This window comes from Camelus bactrianus, chromosome 6, assembly GCF_048773025.1.
Source record: "Camelus bactrianus isolate YW-2024 breed Bactrian camel chromosome 6, ASM4877302v1, whole genome shotgun sequence".
Taxonomy (NCBI): Eukaryota; Metazoa; Chordata; class Mammalia; order Artiodactyla; family Camelidae; genus Camelus; species Camelus bactrianus.
The window spans coordinates 23,614,433-23,629,645 of NC_133544.1; the positions used below are offsets into that span (position 1 = coordinate 23,614,433).

Here is a 15,213-nt window from a genome sequence, read left to right on the forward strand (position 1 = left end):
TCATATGGTAATTTTACATTTAAATTTTTGAGGAACCACTGTATTGTTTTCCACAGCAGCTGCACTATTTTACATTCGCGTCAGCAATGCACAAGGTTTCCAGTTTCTCCACATCCTTCCCAACATGTGTTATTTCCTGTTTTGTGACAGAGCCATCCTAAGAGCTGTGAAATGGCCAAGAAAAACTTCTGCAGATGTTCTCCCAGAAAACGATACAGTATTTTTCACAATAGCATAAAACAGCATTAGAATATGATCGAAATGTCCATCAAGAATGGTTAATTGCAGTATGTTCACCATACCCATACATTGGAATACCACATATATGGCCATAAAAAAAAAAAAGAATGAATTTTGGTAGAATAGGACATAAATGAATTTTAAGAGCATAACTGGGTGAAACCTGTAACTTATAAAACATGGCATTCTATTTACACAAGATTTAAAACATGCAAAACTAGACAATTTATTGCTTAGAGATACATACATCTGTTAAAACTATTTAAAAAAAAAAAAAAAAGAATGACAAATGACTAACCAGAAATATATACCAGGATAATGGTTACCTCGGACAGTGGGAAGACAATTTTAAAGGTGCTATTCTTTTCTTAAAGTGGATGGTGGGTACACGAATATTTGCTGTATTGTCTTTCTTTACCCCTTACATATCTTCTATAAATGTCCTTTTGTAACCATTCAATATTTATTTTAAAAAACACTTTTAACTTTAAAAAACATTTAAATTTAATTCAAAGGCATAGTAGGCAATAAGAATCTGCCCTATGACTCCCAAGACAAAGGCCAACCCAAAGTGGAACTACTGGATCCAATCACAAGGTTAGAATAATATTGAGAATAACTGTTTCAACTTTAAGATTCTATTCACTTACTCACAGAAACAAATAATGTGCAGAGAATTATTTTTCAAATGCTGAGGGTATATCAGTGAGCAAACCAGGGAAAAATTCCTGCCCTTGCAAATGCATCTCTAGCTTCCCTGACCTGGTAGTTGAAATCTGATGTAACTATTAACAGGTTAACTGTTGGGTACTCTTCTGACTGATGCTCCAAAAACACATATCCTATTCCAGGGTGAAGGAGGTCAGGAAATGGCTCTTGGAATGGCCAAAACAGTCCAGGCTCTTAACAGAACATCTTATCACCCCAATTCTCCTTTACCTAAAGCCATGAGTTTCCTTTTTGAAGGAATGGGATTTGCACACCAAAAGCTCTGGTCTGCCAATTCTAATGAAGAGAATCACCTCAAGGAGAATGAAGTCTTGTTTTCATCTGAATTCCTTATACTTCTTATAATTACCTAGTCTCAAATTTTGGAGAAAATAGACTTTTTTCTTTTCCAGTTACAGTCTTTAAGAACACATAAGCTAGTTCACTTCAGCATGAGGTAAACACAAGCTGGGCATTCCCTGTTCTGGTGTACCAGACTTAGAAGCAGATTTATAGTTACTAAGATCCAGGGGTGGATCTGTGCACCAGACACCTGAATGTTATAAAGCCATAAAGAGAAGGGGAGTGGCGATAAAGAGAAAAAAATAGAGGTGCTACACTTTCGAGAAGGATCTCCCTAATGACCCTCTGAAAAGGTCCCTTTCCCTGGTCTTTGTTAATCTTAGTATAAAAAGACAGGAAGGTATGTTATTCCTTTTTGCTCTTCACCTTTCTAGCCTTATTAATATCTTTAAATCCAGTCAATTTCAACTAAAAACTTTCCACTAGTGGGGGAGGGGAAAAGGGAAAAGATTTGTGGCTGCATGTTTAAGAAAGAAGCTGAATTCATCACAGTGACAGGGGCGAGTGTTGGCAGAGATCTGAGCTATTTATTCTTTTAGGAAAATCCTATAAAGAATGACACAAGGAAGCCTCTATCTGCAGTCTTGTTCATCACACTGGTGAAGAGTTCGATAACAGATGTATGCGGGAGCGTGATTTAGTGCCAGGAGCTGGCCCCTGATGTGTATTAATACAGCGGCAAAGCGGAACGCACCTCTCTTCATCACTCATTTCTATAAAAGAGGTGGAATCCGAGATGGCCCGATGTTAGGCAGAGCAAGCCCATTTGTTCTACTGACTGATGGCGCGGGCTTGGGCTATGTCCTTCACCTCCATGGGGCACTCAGGTTGTGGATAGAAAAAAAAAGGAAATGTTCAGCGAAGCAGGCCTTAGTCAACAAGTGAGAGGAGGAGTTGGGCTCAATAAGGGAAATGTTTAATGCTCAAGTCTTGTTTAATACCTCCCAGTACATATCCTGATTTGAATATGGAATAAGGATTGTAAACTCTTCTCAACAGTTCTCTTAGAAACAATTAAAAGCTAAATATTAGAAGCCAGGTATTAAGGGGGAAAAGAACAAAACGATCAAAGAGGGGAGGATTGTATTTTAATGCTTCTAATACCACAGACTGGATGAGGATCTGGGTTTTGACATGGAGTCACGGTTTGGAACCAATCCTACTGCACACAAGACGAAACACCTGCAGTGTTTAAGAGGGCAGCTCCAGAGTCATAGGGAAGTTGGTCTGATCTTGGCTTTACAATTTATCAACCATGTAACCTCAGCATGTGATTTTACCTCTCTAAGCCTCAATTTTTCCCAGGTGTAAATTGGGAATATAAACAGCATCTACCTTATTAAGCTGTTGCAAAGATTAAGTGAAATAATTCATGCAAAATGTTCAGCTCAGGGCACAATCATGCGGCAATCACTAAAAATATCACTATGATCATCAGACCTGTGATTAAGATTGTTCAGAATGAACCATTATCAAGCAGCTGTTCCAAACAGAAGCTCTAACAGGTCAATTTCAGAGTACACTGAATTTACTAACTAAAGTTAGATAGATTTCCTATCCGTCTGAGGTCTACTCTTTACTCGGCTATCAACTGCTTTGATCTATATAATATATAGTATTTTTTGAAAAAAATAAAATAATCTATGATATATTTAATTCCTTCAGAGTGAATTCACCACCACCAATAAAATAACCGTAGGTATCTCTGATAGGCCTTTTTTTAACAAGAGTAATTAATCCTAAAATATATTGAGTAACACAAAGGACTTCCTATGATCACTAACTATATTTAACTATCTTCTCTTAACTCCAAGAAAAATATCTATACACATCTAACATTCTTGCTGATATAAATACATAATTATCCCCACCTTTTTCACTTAAGGATAACATAACATACTAAGTCATAAATGTGCACCTCAATGAAACTTTACATGTATATATACTCATATAACCCCCACCTGGTTCACACATGATATAGAGCATTTCCAGCATCCCAGAAGACTTCTTTATGTCCTCTTCTGGTCACTACTCCCTCCCCACTGAAGATAACCACTATTTTGGTTTCTACCAACTAGTTTCCCCCAGAAAACTTAAAGATTTTAACTTGAAAACTTATTTTTAATTAGAAATTTCATTAATCACAAAATGTTAGCACTCTACTATACATAAAAACAGTAATAATGTATTGTACTATATATGGAATTAAGAAAGTAAATAAACCCATGTGGCTCTTTTACTACCATCAAACCGCCATCCTACCAGGATTTTCATGAACACAGATCTAATTTCCTGTCTGTGCTACAGTAAAAGTGCAGATGACTATTGCTGATAGTGGAATACAGGAATTCAAACTCAAGAAAGCCATGTGACAGAGTGAAAAAGAACGGACTTCAGGGTCAGAGAGAACTAGGTTTGAATTCTTAAAATGTTTGGCCATGGGGCAAATAACTTCTCACATTCTGTTTTCCCATGTAAAACGGGAATAAAATGACATACCTTATCATTAAGATTGAAGGAAAAGGTACATAAAACATGATTTAGTGCTTGACATACAGTAGGTGGTCAATAAAGGATAACAACACAGAATTACCTGCACTTGGGCTGGACAGAGATGCTGTGGCCACAGGTTTCCGTTTCCTCTTGATGTCACGTGAACACGGGGGTCCCAGGTGAATGCTTGCCTGTCTGCAGATATGAGAAAGAAAATATATTGTTTAAACTTTGTATTTCTTACAGTAAGACATTATGTTCAGCCCAGATGAAACCTTTGACCCATTATAGACATATACTAAAAAAAAAAGGGGCACCACCCTTTGCCATCAAGTGTCAGTACAATATTATTCATAATTAATCATAACTTACCCTTTACACACTATATATATCCATTCTAAACTTTTTACCTGAATTCAGAATAGCAGACATTCAAGATTAATTTCAATAAATGTGTTTCATTACGTGCTGATGTTTGTACAATTATTTTTCATAAAAACTATAACCACAATTGTTCTAAACTTGCTAATGAAATTCCTACTCCCAAGTGGTAATATATTGGGAAGTTTAATGCTGCATGAACACAGATATTTGTATAGAATTCTGCTAGGAAGTTTAACCCTTCTATCACTATAAGTTTGGATTTTTATTAAGTGTCTGTGTCTCAAATTACATAAGTTTAGTTTCTGTGACTCTTAAAAGTATTACAAGCTACTAATATTTCCTCATCTAAATATTCAGCTTATTCTAAAAACAGAAGAGTGAGAGCGTCAAAACTAGAAACACAAAAGCTTCTCTGAAAGACAGTGGCCTTAACACTGAAATAGCTGGGATGCTATTTTAGTTCCCTACCCTCTCCTTCCTCTCAACCTAGACAGCTCCTAACCCTAATTAAACACCAAGCTGAGTCTCCCCTTTACACAAAGCTCTCCTTGAACCTTCAAGGCCTTATTTACCATGAATCATTATTTAACCAGTGTGTATATGTAGCTTATTTCCCTCATGAGGCTAATTTCCTTGAGAACAGGGACCATATTTACATTTCTTTCATAATTTGCCATTGATCTACCAACTTCAGCACAAGGTACATAGCTGATCCTCACTAAGTATCTGTTGACTAAAACTGATTATGAATAAATAAAAGTCCTAAAAACCAAATAGTCAATTGTACACAAACAGGTGGTTAAAATGGTAAACTTTATAGTATGTATATTTTAACACAATTTTTAAAATATAGCCAGAATATAAAACATATAAAAAGGAATCTAATAAAATTATACCAGATAAACTCCTGATTGGTAGTCCTAGCTGGGAATCAAGTCTCATGGTTTAATAGCCTTAAAACTGGAAACTCAGTCAACTCTAAGAGAACCTAGTTAGCAGGGCAACAAGACAACTATTAAATGGGTAAATTTTCCTATTCAGAGGTTCCCAATCTGGCAACTTCCTCAGCTTAAAAGCAGATGGGCATGCTCTCTCTCTCTCATACAGGCACACACAATCTTCCATTCCCTAAACAGTAAAAGATAAAGAGACAATTCAATTTACAAATAAAAATTTGACTGAAATCCTAAGAAATTTTTTAGAATGCAAAGAACACTACAATAGGCAGAGATTTACAATATAAAGCCCATGGTTTGGAAAATTCCATCCAAGCCACCTTATATTAATCACTCTCATCCATATGGCAAGAGTTAACTGTAAGTTAGGTACCCATTGAGTGAAATTTAAGTAAAAATGTGTAAAGTAGGGGAAACAATCCATTTTTCATACCTTACTGAGTCCTGGGAATAAGTCTAAATCAGCATGCTGATTTTAAGCAATAAGAAACACGGATGACAGAATGTCAAAAGTAGACAGGCCTTCAGTCTAACTGCAGAGGTGGTGATTCCCTTTGAAGCCAAAGACACAGGCAGAAAAGAAAGTGACACTACAAATTTTATTTCTCCTCAAAACAGAAAAATGTACAGAACAGAGCTTCCATCTTTTCCACAAACAAGGTACTTGAGTGTAAGCTGTCTAAGCTCTTTGCTCAGGTTCGATCATGCTTCTCCTAAAGTCCTTCAGAGAGAAACAAGGCAGACAAAAGATGACAGTTTACAGCCATGCTTTCTTCTTTACCTTAAACTTATTAAAGCACTCTCCAAAAATTTTCAGATTAAATGTTAACACCATTTCTTCAAACTAAGCTATGTTACTAGACATCAAGACAGTGGTTACCCTTGAGCTGTGGGCAGTGGGGAAAGAGGGACAGTGACTAGAAAAGGCACAGGAACTTTGGGTATTCTTTCTGGTTATGTTCTGTTTCTGGATCTAGATGCTGGTTACTTGGATGTGATGTCATGAAAATTCATCAGGTGTATATGTCTTTGTACACTTCTCTGTAGGTATATTATCCTTTAATTAAAAGTTTAATTTAAAAAAATGCTTCTTCAAGATCACTATTTATAAAATGCTGACTTCTGACAGACGTAAAATTAAAAGTGTAAGAAAAGCACTCAAAAGCATTTTAAAATAGTAATTCCCAAAGTATCAACTTGAGCCAAACAAAATAAATACTGCCTTTTATTTACACACCATCCATCACTTCACAGCTCTGCATGCTTGATGTATGTCAGTAAGACGTCTGAGGGCACATATTATCACTCCTTTACAGACTTAGTAACATTTATCTCACATTTTCAAGGAATGACAGACACATTCTGGAGTAAAAAGATGAAACTACGCACCACAATGTTTAAATGTTTAGCCATTTAAAATAGAAATATGGTGTTTTTTAAAAATGCTTATTTATTTAGTAAAATAATGAAAATAAGTATTATCTACCTATTATTCTACACACAGTTATTCACTGCACTGTGTCCTGCAACGTTCTTACGAGGCTCAGGTGGTTCTTACATTGCCCTGACCTTCTGGGCCAAGCTTCTTGGATCCGCACTCACCCCTGCTCAGTGGTATTAAATGCTTCAATCCCTACATTAAATGACCCCTGACTGCTAAACCTTCAGCCTGTTACCTCTCTGCAGAAAATGATCGACTTTACCACTCCATTCCCACTCCTAATTGTTACTTTGAACATTCGAAATTCTTCCGATTTTGTAAATTCCTCTGGTCACAACTTAGGAAAGAACTGAAGGCTTTCCAAAACCAGGTAATGCAGTTTATTAAGCCAATCATCTTATTTTGTTGTAAAAGTATGAATTTCTGTGTGGACTACTTCCTTTTCACTCTGCGTGCCTTTCAGTGTTCACTAAGTTTTTACTGTGCAGTGAAGGTATGCTGGGAAATAAAAGTCTCTCTCTGAGGGGACTTATAGCCTAGTTCTACTCCCAGCTGCAAAGCTTCCTAGTTACAGAATCTATATAACAGAGAAACTGAGGCAGATATAAAGAGACATCATGCTCACTCCTAAAATTCAGTTTAGTGCTCCTTCCCTCTTAAAACATTTCTCTTAAGACCATTTCCAGGTTGGAGAGCTATTTCATAAGAGGTAGAGTAACTTCACGCCTTAGGGCTGAGTATAGAAGGGATGTTTTTCTCTACGTCCCTTCCTAGTAAAGATTTGGGAAGGGAGTAAGAGAAACAGTCAAATTGTTACAGAATGATAGTTTTTTGTTGGGTTTTTTAATTGAAGGATGGCGGTTGTACAATATTATATTAAAGTTACAGGTGTACAATACAGTGACTCACAATTTTTAAAGGCTACACTGCATTCATAGTTGTTATAACCTATCAGCTATATTCCGTATGTTGTACAATACAGTCCGATAGCTGATTTTATACCTACTAGTTTGCACCTCTTACTCCCTTACCCCTAGATCGCCCCTCCCTGCTTCCCTCTCCCCACTGGAAACACTAGTTTGTTCTCTAAGTCTGTAAGTCTGCTTCTTTTTTGTTATATTCCCTAGTTTCTTGTATTTTTCAGACTCCACAGATTAGTGGTATCAAACAGTATTTGTAAAAGGATAGGTTTTAAGTGAACCCAAATAATGGTAGAGTTTACAGCTTGGCAAAATCTGTTTTTCCCTGCTCAGGAAAAACCTGAGAAGACAAAGAAGGAAGAGAACTCAGAACAAGCCCAGGAAGAGCCAAGAGGAAGCTGGGTGCTTCGAGCAGGAGGACTACAGGAGCCATGGGCTGGAACCACCGTGCTGTGCAGCACATCCAGAGCATCACAGAGGCCTGCGCAGGAGTGAAGGCCCATCTGTGTGGGGCCGGAGGGCCCCGCCTTCTCTGCGAGCCTGAGCATGGGCTCAAGCAACCACTGTAGCCCGCCTTCCTATTCAAGATGCAGTTCCAGTTTTTTGTTTATCCCCAAATAATCCCATATCAATAAATTGTAGAAATAAAGAATTAAGGAAGGCAAGGAAAAAATAAAGAGACTAAACTATAGCCATCCCCATTTGCACTTAGGAGTATTTAACTGCTTGGTTCCCCCTCTGTTTAATGGGTTCTTTAATTTGTGTTGTTTTACTCTAACAGTGTCATTGTCTACCCTCACAAGACAGAAACTGTAAAAGGACAACACACAGGCGAGGCATTGCAAAGGACAGGGAAAGTGTCCGAGCTTCCCCTTCTCACCAACCACAGACCCCTGCCTCTGTAGGTTAAAGTGTAGAAGATTTCACTAGATTTTTAAAAACTCTCTTTCAACAGCAATGTACAGTTGTTCTTGTGTGGTGAACCATGTACTGTGTGAGGGGAGGGGACCTTTCAATTCTGTAGGGGATTTAAAAAAAAGGCTAAGTATAAGTTAAGCTAAAATCTCTACCAAGTTAAAACTTCCTTCTCAACTGGAGTGGCAAATGGTTATCAGAATCATGTAAGGAGCTTTTACAAAATAACACATTCCCCACCATGCTGGAGTGGGAGAAGAATCTGCAATACGTTTATTTTGAAATTCTTCCTCAGGTAATTCCGATAAGCTTCTACCTACTGTGAAAATTACTGAGCTAAAAAAAATAGATCAAATTCCCAAAGCCAAGCTAGTCCATAGAACAGATCTAAATACTGAACTTAAAGAACAACAGAATGATGAAATGAATATAAATTTAGATAAAAATATTGTTCCCAAGCAGGCAAGCAATTAACCTAGAGAGAAAACAGGCTACGCTAGTTCTGTTCCACCTGATCTGGACCTCATTTTCTTTGGGCACGACCTCTCACAGCATGAGTGTGGGGGTCAGCACCTCCCCTAAAAGCATCACATTAGCATTTGCCAAAAAGAATGGGGACGGGGGTGGTTACAATTAAAAGCAACAAATACATTTCAAAAACCCTTACTTCAAGGAAAATCACTAAATTCACATCATAAATGTGAAGGTGAATGCTGAAGATTAACAATTAATTGAAAGGGTATTCCATATATCCATGCATAAACACAGCACATCTATTTATTTTTTACTGCAGGTAACTGAAAAGATCAGGTGAGTTGTTAAAACTGCAGTGTTACTTAGGAAACTGGGCAGATCACTATGTCCCTGGGGCAGGAATGTACTTTTAGGGGGGAAAAAAATTACTTTGAGAAATACATGCATGTTTAATAGAACCAATGTTGGCAAAAAAAAATAAAAAAATAACTGAAGTGACTGCTTTAGATTTAGAACAAAGATGTTTAGAGTCACTCCTAAGGAAAGAAAACAGTCTTTAACTGCCAATGGCAGCTAATTTAAGGAATAGTTCACCTTCAAATATCATTCATTTTTAAAACTTACTGCAAAGTACATTTTTTTGGTATGAAGTAAAAATAAAGTTTATTGTGAAAAGGTGTTTATTTGCTGTACTTTTTCTTAAACCCACACAAATAAGTAACAGGAAAAAATTATTGATATTTCTAAGGCCCAAAGGTCATATTTATCATATATTCCAATTTTTCTCCTTAATTACTAATCTACTCACCTCAATTATTTTTAACAAAAATTTATGGAGGCCTACACTATGCTGGATGTGGACAAGTTATATACAAGAGGACTGAGCCTAGGGTCTGTCCACCAGGAGCACACAACATAGGAAGGCCAATGCATAAACTACTAACAGATTTCATATGATATTTGTCTATCATATGACATCACTTGTACATGAAATCTAAAAAAAGACACAAGTGAACTGACCTACAAAACAGAAAGAGACTCACAGAGACCGAAAATAAACTTATGGTTGCCAAAGGGGGAAAGGAGGGGAAGGGATAAATCAGGAGTCTGGGATTTGCAGATAAACGCTAACATATATAAAACAGATAAAACAAAGTCCTACTGTATAGCACAGGGAAGTATATTCAGTAGTTTGTAATAACCTATAAAAAGAATATGAAAAAGAACATATTTATACGTATAACCGAATCACTATGCTAGACACTAGAAACTAACGCAACACTGTAAATCAACTGTACTTTAAAAACACAAAAAATGAATAGATATTAAGACCCTGAGCTATAATCAAGGAACAAGCAAAGTGTGAGGGTAAAATGAGGAAAGAGAGGATTAACTCCAAAGAAGTAGAGACCCCTTCCTCACGTGTGATTTTACCTTCAGGGTTAACTGACATTTATTAAGCACCTAGTAGGGGAAATATTTTCACAGATCTGCACATATGAGAGGACCCAGGCCTATGACACTAGAAGTAGGCAGAACAGAAGACCACTTCACAATTAGAGGACACAAAGGAGGTTTATCAAACAAGAAGAAATCCTGGCAATTCCACTAGTGTTTTCACCCAAATCTAACCCTCAGCAGTCTGTGACAAACTGCTCACCAGCACCTGAAAATTCTCCATAATCTACTTCCCTTGGCTGGGCCATGGTTGGCATATCATGAAGCTGTTTCATGACACCCACAGAGCAGAATAGTCTCACATCAGTTGAAAAGATGGGTATATTACAACAGCAAAACAGAGAGAGAGAAAATGCTTTCATCTTCCTACTCAGGCAGTAAGATGCCAGCTGGCTGAGAGCTGCTATAAACAAGACCATCCAACAGAGGACAAAAGATTCCAGAACTGTGTACTATACAACGGGAGGCTGCAGTAGGACAGGGCAGCCGTATGGACAATATTACAGCAGAAACATTTCCTGATACATGGCCAAAACTAAGGCACTAAAGAGGTGAGCAAGAGCTGCCGTGCATCACAGCATCCCCAACAGACAGAGGACTAATAAAAGGTTCTTTCCCCCAAGCCCTGAGGTAAAACCTGAGGCTGTTTACTGTGGCTCCAAAGGTCAAAATTAATAGCATGAATTGAGTCTTCTTTTTGCTCTTTGAAACCTCTTGTCAAGTGGCACAGCCAGCTGGGCACACAACTCTGATATGCAGATCATAATGCTTGTGAACAGATAAAATGAACCACAATGAGTGCAGCCCATCACATTTCAACTCTCTAATGGGCAGGAAGGTCTCTCTCTTTTTACCCAAACACTGTCCAAATGCCTCCTCTTATAGTCCACTTGAGGCCATTTAAGCACCTCAAGAATCTGTACTACATCTCCTTAGCGAATGACTCTACAAGCCAACTCAAAGTTTGTAAAACTGCAGTTATCCTAAGTACAGGGTAGGGTAGTAACTATATAACAAAAATAATAACTTTAGCTACCAGTATGCTAAGTATTCAAATCTATTATTTCATTTTGATCTCCGCTTGCTCAAAAAAATATCGAAAGTTTCCTTTTCAAAGTGAGGAAGTTGAGGTATGGGGAGGTTAAGTCATGCGCCCAGGTAAAGCCAAGATTCTTACCTGAGTCTGCCTCACACTAATATGAGATTAAGAACTTAAAGAAGGAATAAATGGGAATGGTGATACATTATCAAGTCACCACCCAAAACAGAGGAAAGGTCAGGGAAGTTGGAGAAAACTCACAACTGCTACGAGACACTCAAAAACGACAACTGGTGACTTGTGCATTATACAAAGATATGTAGTAATTGGTAAGTTCTAGTTATGATTTTCTAAGACAATAATGGTAAAAAAAAAAAAAAAAAAAAACAGCTATCGTTCACAATCAATAACTCTCTCATTTTGGGAAATGCTGCCTACAGCGCTAGCTCCTTATCACCATTCTACGACTGTGTCCTTGACAGCAACCCCACACCTCTACCAGAACACCAACCACACCATCTGCTGTTTGAGCCGCAGCAATTCTTAACTCCAGTACCAAGTCTTACTACTTTAATAGCAATATCCCAGTACTAGCAACCAAAACTGGTTTATGAATTTTATCCATGTACCCTGCCAACTGTCCAACTATCCGTACACCCACCCACCAACTCCGGCCATGGGGAGTCACCCTGTGCTGGGCACTGTACTGGACCTGAACGCCCCCTTCTTCACCTGCAGCAATTCTCCAAAGCTCAGAGGAGCCCAGGGTTCTACCTCCCCTACAGAATCATGCTCCCAATGCCAAACCACGGGGCTCATGCCAATTAGGAAATGGGATTTCCTGTTAAGCAAATTACAAAGCACCAGTCATAAAACCATGTGCATTTGGGGCAACAGTTCCTAACCCTGGCTGCATATTAGAGTCACCTGGGAGCTTCAAATTACTGCCAATGCCTGTGCCTCACCCCACTGCAATGTAATCACACTCCTGGGAAGCGGGAGCCCAGCATGGATATATTTTTTAAAGCTTCTCAAGTGATTCAAAAGCACAGTCAGGGTTGAAAACCACCGACTTAAGTCTAGAGTGGTATTTCTGAAAACCTCTTAGCCCACAAGTCGATTAGGTGGTACAGAGACCACAGACTCACTCTCACTGTACCTGCCATCTGGGCTATAGTACGATGACACATCAATCAAATGTTCTCCTAAAATCACATCCCATTACCTCTTTGTTTATAGCAATGAAGTACTAAACAAGAGAGCACACTGAGGTCACTCATCGCCCCCGCAGTGGCCCCCAGGCCTCCCTGGGAGAAGCAGAGCTGCAGAGGACCCCACAGGGAGGAGGTGGCAGAGGAGCCCTCAGTCTCATGCAGCAGGAGGCTTGGGAGAGCAGAACTGGCCTTGTCCAGGCAGGGAGTAGCCTGCGCTCAATAACCCGACAGGAAGAAACCTTCACAGTCCAGGCATGATTATCAGACTCTTTGTGCTCTTACAGGAGAGTAATTATAGGCATGTGAAAAAAAGGAAGCACTCCCTGAGGAACTCTTCCTCACATGCTTCCCAAGAGGCAGTAGGGCCATTAAAAATTCCATGATGAAGAGGAAAAACAGCCTGGGAACAGCCAGGAGGCAATACAGCAAATTAATACACCAGCCCTCCTCGGGGAAAGCTGTGATAAAACAGGAAACACTTCTCTCTTCGCAAAATAAAATTATACCACTAATGATAACATAGTCACCACACACACACACACAAATCGTTCTAATGATGGGTGTGAAATTCCCAATGGTGCCCAGATGCTTTGAAAGAAATCTTTTCCTACTACAAATAAAACGGAGCAAGAAAAAGGTAAAATTTCCATTCGAAACAGTTTTTAATACAGTCATTCACCTGCCTCTTCCCTAGCACCATCACTCCAACATCCCTTCGTAGGTGCCAGGCTTTGTTAAATGGTCAACTCTTTGCAAAGCCTGCCATCCGCTTCTGAATCCTCTCTCATTAGTCAGCCACACTGGAGCTAGACTGCTCCTCTTTACCAGCTCCTTGCTGGGCAAGGACCCCACCATTTCAAAGGAAAAAAGGGAGCACTGAGGGCTAAGTGTTTTATCATCCACATTTTCAAAAACCTGCACAAAGGTCACTTGTGCTGCCCATTTCCCACAGATTAGTGGTTGCCGAACTTTATTGACTGTGCAGTCATCAGGAAAAAAATTTGAGCAAACTCTCTCTTTTATGTGTAATAAATACACATAAAACAAAAATATGTGCTGCTAAACTACATGTACAACTTTAAAAAAATTTAAGGATAAGATAATAAACAGTGCTCACTTCAGCAGCACATACAAATTTTTTAGAAAGGTAATAAATAAATGAAAATTTTAAAAAATTTCTTCCAAAAAAAACCCTTCTTCCCTGTCCCAAAGAACCTTCATATCTGCAACCCACTTTGTATCCATTGCCTGGGAATGATGTCTAGAAGGACAAGGAAGAGCCACAGTTGTCCACATTCTCTCATCTTGCTTTCAGCAACAGTCTGAAGCAGTAAGTAATATTTCCCTAGAGCTGAGTGCATCAGAAACACAGCCTGGGCTTCCTTATGTTTTCAAGTCCAGCCACAAGCACAGCCAGCAAGAGAATGAAGATAATGATACAGATAATGAGATACACAAAGAAACAAGAAGTTCACACCCAGTCCAGCCAGGATGAGGCCTTAAAGGCAACTGGAAGCCTGATAAAAGCATGGATACTAATCTCAGCACAGCACAGCTCTAGGTAGCAGAGGTAAAGGGAGGAGGGCAAATAATCCACTTTCAGCATCTGACACAATACTGTATGGTACTACTCACACAGTCTTCCCAAAGAGTATATACACAGCCATTATTTTATTTGGTATTAAGACAAAAAGCTGGAGATTGCTTTCCTATGGACTGAAATCTTGTGTCTTCCAAGACAGCCTGAACACCACCACTTCTAAGAAAAGCTCCCTGAGCCTGAGTTAGGAGCCGCTTCTCTGTGCTGCACATATCATCCTGGTGCACACACACCTTCATGCACTTGTCACTGTAATTATCGATTTCCACACCTGACTTTCCCATGAGAATATAAGCCCCATAAGGGCAGTACTAAACAAAGTGACTCGTACATAGCAGGGAGTCAGCAAATGATGAATGACGGATGAATGAATAGCATGCAACTGAAGAAAAGATCTACAGTAGTTTATTAATATCCCACAATTTTCCAAGTTCTTCATGTAACAGTCTCTCTTTTCAAAAGACCTTCTCTATTGAAATACGACTTTTCCAGTGGAAGGCTAGGCACTAGGTTACGGTACAGAGTTAATTATTATAGCCCATAGCAGAAGTTCTGATGTATCCATGAAAGAATAATTTCTTTGTGCAGCCTGTACTCCAAATCTATGAAATATATCCACTTAAGAACATGTTAAGAAGAAAAAAAGAAAAAACAATCATCAGAACCTTGGAAAGAAAATCTTTGTGTCACTAAAATAACAAAAGTTGTATGGTTCAGCCTATGAGCGGCTCTCTATGCACAGTAACCCACTAGGGCACGCTGTCATTAAAATCATATTAACTCTGTATGTCACTCAACTTAAGAGAATTTATGTTCAGAGGCACTGGTTTCATTCTGCTATGTGGGTGCAGCATTCATTTCTGACAAATATATACCGAATGCCCAGTAAGTGCCAGACACTGTGTTAGGTGCTGGGGACACAGGAAACAAGACAAGGTCCCAGCACTTTGAAGCTTGAATTCTAGTGAGAGAGACAGGGAAAAAACGAATAAATAAAGTCATTACAGA

General features: G+C 38.7%; 1 protein-coding gene across 4 annotated transcripts in view; it reads right to left on the bottom strand.

Annotated features, from left to right (window-relative positions):
* Positions 1-15,213, bottom strand: part of GPATCH2L (G-patch domain containing 2 like) — a 57,286-nt gene that overhangs the window by 12,900 nt on the left and 29,173 nt on the right. For all 4 annotated transcript variants that reach the window (XM_074365209.1, XM_074365207.1, XM_074365208.1 and 1 more), the window contains one exon: positions 3,905-3,999. In XM_074365209.1, the coding sequence (XP_074221310.1) occupies positions 3,905-3,999 (95 nt within the window). The remainder of the gene's footprint in view (positions 1-3,904; positions 4,000-15,213) is intronic.